The sequence below is a fragment of the Pelophylax lessonae genome (assembly GCF_965119305.1).
Source record: "Pelophylax lessonae genome assembly, chromosome: 13".
Taxonomy (NCBI): domain Eukaryota; kingdom Metazoa; phylum Chordata; class Amphibia; order Anura; family Ranidae; genus Pelophylax; species Pelophylax lessonae.
In genome coordinates, this window is record NC_138780.1 from 174,879,572 (window position 1) to 174,895,299 (window position 15,728).

The window sequence follows — 15,728 nt, forward strand, 5'->3', positions numbered from 1 at the left end:
AACACACAGCCATTAATGTCTAAACCGCTGACAACAAAAAAATAATAAACATGTTATACTTACCTCCTCTGTGCAGTTGGTTTTGCGCAGAGCAGCCCGGATCCTCCTCTTCTCGGGTCCTTTGTTCCTGCTCCTGGCCCCTCTCTCCTATTGAGGGCCCCCACAGCAAGCAGCTTGCTATGGAGGAACCCGACCCAAACTGCAGCTCTGTGTGTCCATTCAGACACGGAGCTGCCATTCGGCCCCGCCTCTCTCTTTCCTGATTGGCTCACTGACTTTGACTGACAGCCACGGGAGCCAATCAGAACAGAGAGTTCCAGGACGCCCGAGGGACCCATGGACATCGCTGGACAGAGCGGGGGCACTGGTAAGTATTAGCAGGTGCTGGTGGGGCTGCTACACACAGGAGGCTTTTTATCTTAATTCAAAGCATGCATTAATATAAAAAACCTTCCTGACTTTACAACTCCTTTAATGCTTTAAATTGAGACACGTACACACAATAGAAGGATATGCTTTGTTCATATTTAATGTCTGAGGTTTAAAACCACTTTCAAATTCCTCCTGCAAAATAGCAGAGTTCTTCTGGGTATAGAAGAGTGTCTGGTTACTCCTGTTCCTAACGCCTTATAGTTTGCAGTATGAGATGTAAGGCACTGCTGCCTCTGACTGCTAGCCTAATGAGATTTGGAGAAAGACTTAGTGATGTCATTACTGTGCTGCTCACTGTTGTCCTTGCTGGAGGCTCTGACATAAGGAAGACAAGCCCTGCCTCTACCAAGTTGGCCACCTTCACACAGAGACACAGTGCAGAACAATGCATGGTCAGTAATGAGGGAAACACCAAAGAGAAACACAAAAAGAACACAAGCAACATTGGGGGACTAATCTTTTGCAATTTGTGCCAAGAATAGGAAGGCAAGGGGCAGAAGTCAATTCCTCTTTAAGAAGGAAAGATTAGTAATGGCAGTCTTCTTATTCTTTATAACCGAAAAACAAATACACTTAGGCTTAAAGTCCATCAGTTATAAAAGAATATAGGCAGGCAAACTAGAAAGAGCCGAACTCCATGCATCTGGTAAAGGAACTGAATCAAGACAAAAGTAAAATGCAGTAAACCTATCTTTCATTTTTTATGTTTGAATTCCCTTTCAAGACTAAATAATAGTTTTAGGGCTTTAATAACCACTTTAAACTTGCCTCTCACAGTCTGTTAGCCACACAGCACCAGGCGAATATCATGTTTGATATAGGAAAACCTCCCAACTGTCCCTGATTCGGAACAAAGGCTCTCTGTCCCTCTTACCTCCTCATTTGTCCCTCATTTCGGTCTGCTCTGTATAGTTGTATAAACTTCTGCTAATAGGTTAAGGTGACCAGATTTTTAAAATGAAATCCGGGGACATATATATATTTTCTTTTATTGGCAAATGGCACAGGACTGCATAATACACAGAGCACTGGGCACAGGACTACATAATACACAGATCGCTGGGTACAGGACTACATAATACACAGAGTGCTGGGCACAGGACTACATAAGACACAGAGCGCTGGGTACAGGACTACATAATATACAGATCGCTGGGTACAGGACTACATAATATACAGATCGCTGGGTACAGGACTACATAATATAGAGAGCGCGGGGCACAGGACTACATAATGCACAGAGTGCTGGGCACAGAGTGCTGGGTACAGGACTACATAATATACAGAGCGCTGGGCATAGGACTACATAATACAAAAAGGGCTGAGCACAGGACTACACAATACACAGAGTACTGGGCACAAGTACTCTACAATATACAGAGCACTGGGCACAGGAATACATAATACACAGAGCGCTGGGTACAGGACTACATAATACACAGAGTACTGGGCACAGGACTGGATAATAAACAGAGCGCTGGGCACAAGACTGCATAATACACAGAGTGCTGGGCATAGGACTGCATAATACACAGAGCGCTGGGCACAGGACCGCATAATATACAGATCGCTGGGTACAGCACTACATGATATACAGAGCGCTGGGCACAGGACTACATAATACACAGAGCGCTGGGTACAGGACTACACAATATACAGAGCGCTGGGCACATGAATACATAATGCACAGAGCACTGGGTACAGGACTACATAATACACAGAGCACTGGGCACAGGACTGGATAATACACAGAGCACTGGGCACAAGACTGCATAATACACAGAGCACTGGGCACAGGACTGCATTATACACAGAGTGCTGGGCACAGGACTACATAATACACAGAGCGCTGGATACAGGATTACATAATACACAGAGCCCTGGGCACAGGACTACATAATACACAGAGCCCTGGGCACAGGACTACATAATACACAGAGCACTGGGCACAGGACTACATAATATACAGAAGGGTGTTAGGCATAGAGTGCAGGGTTCAGAGGTTTGCTATGAACAGAGGACACTTCTGTCCCCACACCCATAGCTCACCTCTGCACCCTCCTCTCACAGATTATCTCTGCAGCCATCTCTTAGCCCTTCTCCCACAACAGCTAAACTCCCCATCTCTCCATGCAGTTGCATCAGCTCTGACCCCTGCTCCCCCACTGCCCTCACCTGTGTACAAACAGACCTGTCCCCCATCTACTCATCCCCCATTCTCAGTCCTCCACACAGTCAATTTTTGGCTCTGCCTCTCCTCCACTGGACAGCAGCAGGAGCGGCAGTAAGATCGTCCAGCAGGGGGCGTCTGCATCTGAGCCACCAGGCTGTTTCTCAGCCAACATGGGATGCCCTGTCTACATTAATCTTGCCCTGTATCCGGGGAAAAAACCGGGGACAGACTTGGACCGGGGACAGTGTCCTCAATCCGAGGACTGTCCCCGGAACCCGGGGACATCTGGTCACCCTATAATAGGTGTCTCTCGTTCCCATTTCAGAAAGTTGGGAGGTATGTATAGGAAGCCTCAAGTGCAGCCCCTGACATCACCAAAGGGCCACACATAATAGTCAGTAAAAGTAACGCTATAGAAAACTGTCAGAGACTGCAGACATAAAACAGGAGATAGTCATAGACATGTGAGCCTGCTATAAGGGTTGTTGAAAAATGAGGAGATGAGCCAGAAGACACCACATAAGATTGCTAGAGATTACAAATTCTTGAAAAACAATTCTCCTTCAAGTTTTCTCATCGAAGATCAGAGTGAAAATAAAAACATAAAAAGTTAAAAGAGATGGACATCAAAGTAAAACGATAAGATAGTGTGATAAGAAATAAACCATACTTTTAAAGCAGAATTATACTCACGTTTTCTCCAACGCTATGACCCTTGGAGCTCCTCACTAGCCGCTGATATCTTCAGCCTGGTGGCTTCAAGGTGTCAATCTCCGGCCATTTCCACTAGCCAGGCTGAGATGATGTCACTCCCATGCATGCACAGGAGTTCAGTTATTTCAGCATTGTCAAAATTCTTACACTGAGATGTGCATCTCACAGTAAAGTGCGGACAGGCAGGTAAGCAACTTTAATGCAGAAAAGACATTGCATGGATCTACTGCATGTTCACAATGGTTTTTTTTTGCACTGTAGCAACCCCACTGTGCTAGTATAGGTAAATTTACTTTGCCTCCCCTTTTACTTTACTTACTTACCGTATATACTCGAGTATAAGCCGAGTTTTTCAGCACATTTTTTTGTGCTGAAAATGTCCCCCTCGGCTTATACGCGAGTCAAGGAAAAAAAAAAAAAGTCCCTGGCCGCTCCGACCTGCTTGAGCTTTAAAAATGGCGCCGCCCGGGAATAGCCGAAAGTATACGAGCGGCGGCGGCGTGTGCGCAATGACGTGTCGGCGCCATTTTTAAAATGAAGGCGCCTCTGGAACAGGTAAGTGAAACTGCTGCACTACCTGCCATTATGCAGGGCTGCGGGCATACTACAAGGGATGCAGTGCTGCGGGCATGGTCCACCTGTACCATGCCCACAGCACTGCATCTCCTGTAGTATGCCCACAACCCTCGATCCTATTGTACCATGCCAGTCACCCTGCATTCTCTGCATTCTCCTGCACCATGCCAGTACCCTGCATTCTCCTGCACCATGCCAGTACCCTGCATTCTCCTGCACCATGCCAGTACCCTGCATTCTCCTGTACCATGCCAGTCACCCTGCATTCTCCTGCACCATGCCAGTACCCTGCATTCTCCTGCACCATGCCAGTCACCCTGCATTCTCCTGCACCATTCCAGTCACCCTGCATTCTCCTGCACCATGCCAGTACCCTGCATTCTCCTGTACCATTCCAGTCACCCTGCATTCTCCTGCACCATGCCAGTCACCCTGCATTCTCCTGCACCATGCCAGTCACCCTGCATTCTCCTGCACCATGCCAGTCACCCTGCATTCTCCTGTACCATGCCAGTCACCCTGCATTCTCCTGTACCATGCCCACCGCCCTGCATTCTCACCCTGGGCTTATACTCGAGTCAATCATTTTTCCCATCTTTTTGTGGTAAAAGTAGGGGCCTCGGCTTATACTCGGGTCGGCTTATACTCGAGTATATACGGTACTTAAATTTACTTAGGCAGAGGAGTATGGGTTTATTTGTGTAGGAGGCTGTGCAGTACTTCAAAAGACTGTGACTTGGTTACCTCCTCCTGTCTTCTGGAACTTTCTGGATAGTTCCCAAATCTAGAGGGTGGATGGGCAGAGGCTACAGCCTGAGTATTTATGGAATTTCCACCAATCCCTGGGAGGCAAGGCCCAGAGGGTGGGGAGACAACCCATAACGAGTCAGAAACCTTGCAGTCTGGGGGCAGAGACTGGAATCCAATCATCTAAAGGAGACCCCTATGTTAGAGGTCTCTGCCCCTGGGGAAGAATAGAAAGAGCAGGAGCAGAAGAGAATGAGAGAGAAGTGGGAAGCTTTATTCCTTCATTTAGTCCAGTTTCAGCTAGGCTTAACTATAGACATCAAGCAGAACCAGAATCAGTCTGTTCAGCAGAGAGGTCCATACAGCAACTTTCTGAATTCTAGGAGCTACTAAAAAGGGACTGCGAGTACATACGAGCCATCACATCCAAAACTATAGAGAGGACAGAGGCGTGAAATACCTCACATGTCCCGGGGGACAGCTTTAGTGTGAGTACAACACAGCCCAAGGGGGGTCAAGAGCAGCCAGGTGCCGTACAATACAGTCAGGTTTTGCATCTGAAACTTTAACTTTTGGAACCTTTGCGTGTTATTCCAGGTGTTATCCCACTGGTGTGCAGCTCAGTTTGGAGTTACAGTAGTTCATAGCAGCCAGAGACTTTAGCAGGTCCTTACTGTTCGTATTTCGCAAGTTCTGGGCATCTCATGTATCCCTAATCCCCATCCAAGGTCAACGTTCTGTATTAAACCTTAAAAAACAAATCCCCTAGACCAAGAGTTCCCAAACTGTGGGTCGCAAACCCACTGGTGGGTCGCGAGTTGGATTTGAGTGGGTCACCGGCGGATTTAGAGCAGTCAGAGCTGCCCAGGCATCGGCAGTGCACTGTGTTATGAGCAGGCAGGCGGGGCCTTGAGTGGGTCCCGAAAAATAACTGTATTCAGAAGTGGGTCTCCGCCCAAAAAAGTTTGGGAAGCCCTGCCCTAGACTATTTCTTCAGCCATTTGTAGAATGTGTAAAATTCCTGTCACCCGACTGTGGGTGCTGTGTGGGGAAAAAGACCCAAAATTCAGTGGCTCTTTTGGGGGTAGCGCTACATAAGTAAAGTTTCATTTTAAATACTAAAAGCCACTCTAAAGAATATATTTTTACCATTAGCTTGAATAAGCACCAGACTAATGTCTGTAGAGGCTCAGAGGGATGCACGGTAAGTGCCAAAGAGCCCCATGTCTATAGCCTGTCTATATACTACCCTAGCCTGTCTATATATTACCCTAGCCTGTCCATATACTACCCTAGCCTGTCTATATACAACCCTAGCATGTCTATATACAACGCTAGACTGTCTATATACTACCTTAGCCTGTCCATATAACTGCGGACCACGGCTGCATGCGGAAGTGAGTCGGTGCCGCCACTATTTGTCTTCAGGCTGGGTCCAGAGACGCAGGTGCGGGCCTGAAAAAATAGGTGGAGAGGTGTCAAAAAAATCTCCATCCCTGCCACCTTCACCATATACATGGGCAGGGCAAAGGGGGTGGAGTCAGGGACAAGGCGAGGGGTTGTCAAAATGAGGTTTCGCCTAGCATGTCAAAAATCCTTGCACCAGCCCTGGATGTGGCCATCCCAGTACAGCTTAGTAAAAAGTGGATACAGAAAAAGGAGATACCCCCAATGGTTTGGGACTTTGTATGCTACTATTGCACTGAAAAAATTGGACAAAAAAGTATAAAATATAAATTTTATTACATAAACAAAATAATAACATTTACATCACCAGTATATGTCCAGCAATCAGCTGGATCTACAAAGAATTAAAAATTGCATGCAATGACAGACCAGTTATTGTACAGAAGACTCCTAGGTGGAGAGAACCGGACCGGACCCTACGCGTTTCGGGTGTAGCACCCTTCTTCAGGGGTCAACCAAAGTTCAATATCCTAAATGTACCTATATATGTGACTGTCCCAGCAAATCCAAGACTTTTATTGGGCCCTGGGAACCTGGGGCCCCCATGTATTCAGACAGCCCTGGTTACAAACTTGTTTCAAGCTGGACCAATGCACCTATGTAAAAAATGCCATTACTCTTCAATGATACACAGAGGTTGATTTACTAAAGGGAAATATATTGCACTTGGAAGTGCAGTTGCTCTAGATCCGAAGGGAAGATCTGAAATGAGGGGAAGCTCTGCTGATTTCTATCATCCAATCACAAGCAAGCAAAAATGCTGTTTAGTATTTTCCTTGCATTTCCCCCCCCCCCCCCCCCAGATCTACAGCAACTTTACTTCCAAGGGCACTTGTAGTGCACAGTGGATTTGCATTTAGTAAATCAACATTTTAGTGAACTAAAATCATTGAGGAAGGGTTTAGATCTGCCCTGCTCACAGTTCATAACTATGAATGGTATTATGTCTGAACCACAGCAACTGCAGAGAATAGAAAAGATGGCTGGGGATTACCCTTTGCAGGAGTTATTAACAGAACAAAGTTTGCAAATAAAAAGGTTTCACATGTGTACAGTGTTTGTAGAGTTTAAAAAGACCCCCCCCCCCCCCACTCTCCCTCCCTTTCCAAAGTTTCCCTTTAACATAATGTAATGAATACAGTAATGAAATGAAGCACCCCCACCCCCGGGGCATGTACTCTGATAAAAGTTTACATAGCAGTTTCATCCTATTTAATTTTTAATCAGCAGAAAGTAAACAAAACATGATTAAAGAATGATTGCTGGCACAGTTTTATCAGCACACAAACATTTCGAGGTAAATAATTAATTTCCAGCACCAAGTAACGTTCTGCGGTATAAAATGTTATTAAACTGAGGCCTTTGTTAACATAACCACCAGGGTGACGGGGCATCCAGATTAGGTGGATTCTGGGGAAGAGCTTGTTGATGTTTGCTAGTCTGAAAAAAACATAAAAAGGGAGTGAGTTAAATCAAGGTGTAATCCCAGTTCACATTTCTGCAATGCGGGAACGCTGTGAATATACAGCGTGTTCCCGCGTCGCATCCGCACCCATGGCAGTTCACACTGCCATATGCGATACACTGGGGGTGTCAATTAAAAGTTAACGACACCCCCAGATCAGGTGTGCAATTTCTGGTGTCAGAACTTGAAGGGTGATTGAAGAACACTGCGGTGGATCGCATTAATTTAAGAACTTTGTTTTGGGATATTTGTTCATTTATTTTTTACTTTTATGCATATAAATGGACTTTGATTTAGAGCACACAGTCTATAGGAGCTTGTGGTGGTGTATTCGGTTGCACTGCACTGTAGGAGTAAGTTTATGCAATTTGTAGTGTGGTGAAATCACTAGGAGTGTACAGCAGCAAGTAAACATATTCAAATAACAGACATTGACACAGGATTTGGTTATATTTGATTTAACCACTTTACCACCATTTTGCTGTCTTACGTCCAGGCCACTTTTTGCGATTCAGCACTGTGCGAATTTAACTGACAATTGCGCGGTCGTGCGACGCCGTACCCAAACAAAATTTCCTTTTTTTCCCACAAACAGAGCTTTCTTTTGGTGCTATTTGATCACCTGTGCGATTTTTACTTTTTGCGCTATAAACAAAAAAAGAGCGTAAATTTTGGAAAAATAACTATTTTTCACATTTTTTTATATGAAATTCCCCCCCCCCCCCCAAAAAATGTAAAAATCAAAATTTTTTTCAATTTTTGGCCAATTTGTTTTCTGCTACCTATGTTTGGTAAAAAAAATCACAATAAGCGTATTTTGATTGGTTTGCGCAAAAGTTATTGCGTTTACTACCTAAGGGAAAGATTTCTGTCATTTTTGGTGTTTTTTTTTTTAACGAGTAATGGCGGCGATCTGCGATTTTTTTTGCGGGACTGTGACATTGCGGCGGACAGATCGGACCCTTGACTGACATTTTTGACACTTTTGGGGAACCAGTGACATTACTATAGTAATCAGTGCTATACATATGCACTGTTACTGTAAAAATGACACTGGCAGGGAAGGGGTTAATTTTATTGGAGAGGGAGGGGTTAATGTATGCCTGGTGCTTACTAACGTGTGTGGGGGGAGGTGACTGAGTGACACAGGGACAGATCGCATGTTCAGCTATGCTGAACCCTGCAATCTGTCACTGTTTGTCACTTGGGAGATCCGCCCGATTTGTTTACACAAGCGGGTGGATCTCCAAACTCGATTCCTCGACGATCGGGGAAGAGCAGCGGCTGTCGCTGCTGCTCCTGCCCTGGCCCGACTCCCGCTGTGACTGAAAACAGCGGGAGCGAACCTCCGGCAGCGCGAGCGCCGCCCACAAGGGGAGGAGCCAAGCGACGTAGGTCTACGTCGCTGGACGGAATCGAGCCACTTTGCCGCAGTACAGTCCCAGTGACTGGTCGGCAAGTGGTTAAAGAGGTAGGGGTGGCACAAGGTAACGCTGATTGTATCCCTTCCCAGCCAGTGTCATTTGTACAGTGACAGTGCATATTTTTAGCACTGATCACTGTATTAGTGTCACTGGTCCCCAAAACAAACAGTGTCAAAAGTGTCAGTTAGGTGTCCGATTTATCCGACTCAATATCAGTCCCGGTATGACGCTATAACTTTTGCACAAACCAATCAATACACGCTTATTGAGATTTTTTTTTAACCAAAAATACTTAGCAGAATACATATTGGCCTAAACTGATGAAGACATTTGATGTTTACATTATTTTATTAGGTATGTTTTATAGCATTTTTCAAAAAGGTCAGTCTTTTTTTGTTTATAGTGCAAAATATAAAAGCCCAGAAATGATCAAATACCACTAAAAGAAAGCTCTATTTGAATACAGTGTCGCACGCCGCCTCATTTGTCAGTTAAAGTAACGCAGTGCCGTATCGCAAAAGCTGGCCTGGTCACGAAGGGGGGGGGTAAAACCTTCCCGAGCCCAAGTGGTTAAAGAGTCATGCGCAGAAAAAGGTACAACATTCCATACGAACACAATAAAAAGCAGACAATAGAAAACTTTTCGAAAGATTTACAGTATGTGTATTAGTATGAAATACCATACACTGCATTAACCACTTGACCTCTGGAAGATTTACCCCCCCCCCCTTTCATGACCAGGTCATTTTTTGCGATACAGCACTGCATTACTTTTACTGACAATTACGCGGTCATGCAACGCTGTGCACAAATAACATTTTTGTAATTTTGTTTTTCCCACAAATAGAGGTTTCTTTTGCTGGTATTTGATCACCACTACGTTTTTATTTTTTGCACTATAAAACAAAAAAAGACCGATGATTTTGAAAAAAAAAAACAATATTTGTTACTCTCTGCTATAAAACATATCCAATAAAAAAAAAAATGAAAAAAAAATGTCTTCATCAATTTAGGTCAATATGTATTCTGCTACATGTTTTTGGTATGAAAACAATCCCAATAGGCATACATTGATTGGTTTACATGAACATTATAGCATCTACAAACGCTGATAAAAATGTATGGATTAATTAATTCATTATTTTTTATACTAGTAATGTCAGCAATCAGTGACCTATAGCAGAACTGCGATATTGCGGTATACAATTGGACACTAACTGACACTTTGCAGAAACCAGTGATACTAATACAGTGATCAGTGCTAAAAATATGCACTGTCACTGTACTAATGACACTGGCTGAGACGGGGTTAAACATCTAGGGCAATCAAAGGGTTAACTGTGTGTCAAACCAGTGTTTTTTGAGTGCTGCTTTTTACTAGGGGAAGAGATGATTTCTAGTCACTGCTTTGCAGGAACACAGAATCCATCCCTTTCCGCCTGTCAGAATGGCGATCTGCCTTGTTTACATAGGCAGATCCCAATTCTGTGCTGTTTATTGACGATTGGCTGGTGCTGGAGGACATCGAGTGCCCGGCAACTGCAGATTGGCTTCTGCTGTGAATAATCTCAATAGAAACAGCCCGGCGGTGGTGCGCATGCGCGACCCCCTGCAGGCAGAACTGCAGGATCAGGTATATATATATGTACGTGATCATGAGCAGAGCTGCCGCCCTGTAGCAGTAAAACGGCTATAGGGCGGTCAGCAAGTGGTTAAACATGACAGAGAAAAATGTATGATGTGAACCAGACACTGATTCCTTCTCTTGATGCGTTTCGTGAAACAAAGTTCACTTCTTCAGGAGATAAGTGAGTTTATTTTTTTTTTTTCACAAGAGTTTAAAGATTATAAGCAACATCTGTGGAGAAACCAAGTCATTAAAGCAAATGATCTTAGAACAAAAGTTCCCACAGAAAAAGGACAAAGACCATATACAGTACTAGATCAAATATGTAATATGTAAGTGTAAATGTATTTTATTGGGATTTTATGTGATAGACCAACACAAAGTGGCACATAATTGTGAAGTGGAAGAAAAATTATAAATGGTTTTCAACATTTTTTACAAATAAATATGTGAAAAGTGTGGAGTGCATTTGTATTCACAAGACCCCCCCCCCCCGAGTCAATACTTTGTAGAACCGCCTTTCACTGCAAAATTTGGGTTTGTTTAACCATGCCCCTTTAACCACTTGCCGACCGCCGCAAGTACATTTACTGCAGCGGTCAGCCCCTCCTGGGCAAAGTGACGTAGTACTACGTCGCTCGCCCAGGAGCCTGTAGGGGGCGAGCATGCGCCGCCGGAGGCGCGCTCCCACCCCCGCTCGTTCCCCTGCATCCCCGCGCGTGTGACCGGCGGGTCCGATGTCCGCCGGCCACTCGCGATCTCCCGGTGGAGAGAGAGAAAGACAGGCGGCTGATGTAAACACAGCCGCCAGTCATTCTCCCTGGTGTAACAGCAGAGATCATACGATCCTGCTATGTAGGATCGTATGTCTCTGTGGTTACATGAAAAGCCACGCCCCTTTACAGTTAGAAGCACGCCCCTAGGGACACATTTAACCCCTGCATCTCTAATAAAGTTAACCCCTTCCCTGCCAGTGTCATTTTATACAGTAACAGTGCATATTTATAGCACTGATTACTGTAGTTATGTCACTGGTACCCCCAAAAGTGTCAAAAATGTCAGTCAAGGGTCCGATCTGTCCGCCGCAATGTCGCAGTACCGCAAAAAAAAATCGCAGATCACCGCCATTACTCGTTAAAGTGGAGTTCCACCCTAAAATGATACTTACCTCCATCTTCTTGCTCCGGGTCACCTGAAAAACAAATGGATAATCACATTTTTTTTTTTTTTTACTTACCTCGTAGAGAAGAAAATATACTTACCTTACTTCCTTCTTCCTCCCCTTGGCGGCCACGGCCCGTCGTCACTTCCTGGCTTTGCAATGATTCCTGGGAGCTGAACGTCATCGCTCCCAGGAATCATTGCGCCTGCACCGGCCCCGACGTCAGTTCTGGGGCGCGCGCGTCATTCCCTTCTAAACAGCTTCTGGGCATGCCCAGAAGCTGTGGAGGGATGACGCGCACACCGGAAGTGACGGCGGGGCCGGTGCAGTGCATCGTGGGACCGAAGAAGACGGAAGAGGACGCAGAAGAGGATCGCGCTGGCTTCAAGCTGCCCACACCTGAGATGGCAGCGCTGGACAATACTTTTTCAAGGTAAGTATTTGTCCTAAAAGGTAAGTGCAACCCGGGACAGATCAGAGGCTAGCCATTGTGGAATGTACTAGCCCTGACTGTCCCGGGGGTATTTTTATTAAAAAAAAGTATTTCAGGGTGGAACTCTGCTTTAAAAAAAAACAATAAAAATGACAAATCTTTCCCTTAGTAAACGCAATAACTTTTGCGCAAACCAATCAAAATACGCTTATTGCAATTTTTTTTTTACCAAAAATATGTAGCAGAAAACAAATTGGCCTAAAATGTTAAAAAATTTAGATTTTTACATTTTTTTTTTGGGGAATTTCATATAAAAAAATGTTAAAGATATTGTTATTTTATCAAACCTTTTGCTCTTTTTTTGTTTATATCGCAAAAAGTAAAAATTGCACAGGTGATCAAATAGCACCAAAAGAAAGCTCTGTTTGTGGGAAAAAAAGGATGTCAATTTTATTGGGGTACAGTGTTGCACGACCGCGCAATTGTCCGTTAAAGTCACACAGTGCCGAATCGCAAAATAGGCTCTGGTCTTTGAGCAGCCAAATCCTCTGGGGTATAAGGGGTTAAGCTCCTCCCACTCGAACGCCACTGTGGACTCACTCATAGTCAAGGGCTATGTGCGCCACGTTATAGCTCTACTTAATCTACGCAGAGGCACCCTCGCACCCCCCCATCTCTCACCCCCTCTCTTTCTCACCCCCCTCTTTATTAATCTTAATTTGTTTTCATAATTCATTTGTTTTACCAAAACATTATTTGTGTTTTCATGGTATTTATTCCCAAATAAGGCCCACCAAAATTCTCTGCATCAGACCCATGATGCCCCTAACTTGGCCCTAAGTGCAATGCATGTTTCACTTAGTTTCCATACACTACACTGATGACAGCCAACAAGTCTGAATTATCTGTATACAGTTTGGAATAAATGGCTCTAATATCAAACTCCATCTCTGCTACACGTCTGTGGTTCTGGATGTATGGAACCATAGCAATGAAAAAGAATGAAAAATACATCTACAGTTTATTAATGGGTAGAACATGCTTCACTCACTATCCTGAAATGAGGAATAATCTATTTATTTTTGGAGATATGTGATGAAATGAGATATGTGAATACTTTCTACTCTAAGAAGCCGTTACTGTACTACACGACTGAGAATGTCAAGAAAAATAAATCTACTAAACAGCCACTAGAGGGCATAAGAAGCCCACAAAATGCAGTGCAAATCACCATTACACAGCAAGCTTTTGGCCCCTTTCACACATGTTGTCCAAGTAAGTATCCATTTGTCCGTTTTTCATCCATCTGTTGACGGATTGAAAAACAGACATCAATGCATCTCTATAGAAAAATGGATGTAAATGGATGATCATCTATTTATATCAGTTTACATCCGTCATCATCAGTTTTTTTAAACTGATCAAAGCTCTATTTTTCTTCTGTTAAAAAAACGGATTGGACGAAAAACAGTGGTAAACTGACAAACGGTCAGTTTTTTATCCGTTTTGGCATTGGTAGTGGATGAGCAGGCAGGTGACAGCTCCGTCTCCACTCTGTTTGCGGAGATGGAGCTGTCAGATTCCCCGCTGTCCTCTATGGGGGAATCGGATGATCCGATCCCATCTGATCCGATCAACGGATGGAAAATAGGGTTTCCATCCGTCCGGATTTCACGGACAGGATCGGATCGGAGAGCAGCGGGTGTCAGCGGAGATGTCTCCGCTGACATCCGCTGCCCCAAAGGGATGCATGGAGCATCCGTTCAGGTCCGCCTGAAAAACTGACAGGCGGATCGGATCAGATTGTTCATGTGAAAGGCCCCTAATTTAATATTTAGTTAATACAGTTAATTCATATTTTGGTTAATATATATTTTTGTGCTATTGGCATCTTATTGCACTTCTTTTTGCAAATTAATAGAAATTTAGCAGTTTCGTATTTTGTTCTTTTAATATTCTCTTCTGTTTTTGAAGTTTTAATTTTTTCTTTTTTTGTGGGGGGGGGGGGGGGAGGGGGGTAGCTGGTACTGCCTAGGGCGTAAAGTAGTCTAGCACCAGCCCTGCAAGGTGCGTTCATTTTAAATGATCTTTGAAATAGACCTTCATGAACTAATTTGGTAAAGAAGAGAAACATTTACTAGCAATGTGCACAGAGCAGAAACGATTGGCAGTGCCAACTTAAGAGCATTAAAGGGCCCCAGGCAATGCAGTGGACTGGGGGCCCGTCTACACAATCACCTATGAGAATAAAAATGCAAATGATCAATAATGCAATATTTATTGGTACAGCAGTGCCAGGCTAATGACAGCTTCCAAGTTCGGCGGCTGGATCCGGGGGAACACACACACAGACGGGAGTCAGATTGGACTGTCCTGTGTGTGCCTGTTCCCATGCAGATTGACAGGAATTTCTGCAGTTGTGGGCTCCCCCTCCACGGCCCAAGTGGCCTGACAGCAGCGCAGGGCCGACAGGCGCTTGCCACCTGCTAAGTTCGGCGGCGGGATGCACACGGGTATCGGGACTAATGCTTGGCTGGGGCTGGGGCGCTGGGCAGGTGGGGCATTCGGTAAGATGGCCCTGCCGATTGAATTCACTTTCTGGTAGATTGGTTGCTGCTCCAAGCTCCTCTGGTTTTAAAAATGAATGTTCATACTTTGTGTTTTAGCTTCTTCACAACGCCATTTCTTTTTTCCCCCACAGGCCAGAGTCTACGTTGGATTATTTACTGACCAGCACAATGAATATTACGATCTTATCGTTCTGAGGCTGCTCTCTATGAATTCTGTGGTGGATCCATGGATTTTTATTATCTGCCGAACTTCAGATTTTTACCGCCACCTGGGCATTCTTTGTAACAAGCTGCATACCAAGACCCGCGGGAGAACGCATTTTCTGCGGCAGAGTGTAAGCCTCTGATGGAAAGAACTGCATACCTGCGCAGTCAGCTCCTTACTGAACTGTGGACATATTCTCCAGGACATCGGCCTCTACATTCATGCCTCTTTCATGTCTGACTATATAAAGCAGATCTACACTCCAATATAAACATCAAGCTGTGTTGTGTGTGTGGAGAAATGATCCCTCTTCACATGATTTCTGCTGAAATGGGAATCGGACAATTTGAACTCCAATCCACCTCTTCAAAAAATCACTTTTTTCTTACATTATTCAGTTTTTGAAGGGGCAAAACACATGTAGTACTTTGTACCATCTTGCTAGGCACGTGGTCAGCCACCAAGGCTAGCATGGACCCGGCTGCTTTGATAGCGAGCATCTACATCTGGCTCCCGACACAGGCAAGAGGCATGAAGAGGGAGGCAAGACGTGACAGTCCCGACTCCCTCTGCATTCCTCTTGCCTCCTTGCTAGATGCAGTGTCGGGCAGCTGTGTGCCAAAGGGGGGAGGCATCTTGTCCCGCATCACAGCTAGTGTTACAGGACACCTTGAAAAATGGGAGATATTACTGTCCCATAGAGAGCTAAACAAAGTAAAAAAAAAAGATAATT

The 15,728-nt window shown here is 44.6% G+C and overlaps 1 protein-coding gene across 2 annotated transcripts in view; it reads left to right on the forward strand.

The window, feature by feature from the left end:
* Positions 1–15,196, forward strand: part of LOC309543239 (prostaglandin D2 receptor-like) — a 38,327-nt gene extending 23,131 nt beyond the window's left edge. The window contains exon 2 of one of the 2 annotated variants that reach the window (XR_014224771.1): positions 14,922–15,055. Coding sequence is in view for 1 of the 2 variants with exons in the window: in XM_082242689.1 (XP_082098815.1) it covers positions 14,922–15,137 (216 nt within the window). In the remaining variant the exon portion in view is untranslated. Of the gene's footprint in view, positions 1–14,921 lie in introns of both variants that reach the window. The other variant, XM_082242689.1, reaches the window with a different exon arrangement.
* The last annotated feature ends 532 nt before the right edge of the window (positions 15,197–15,728 follow it).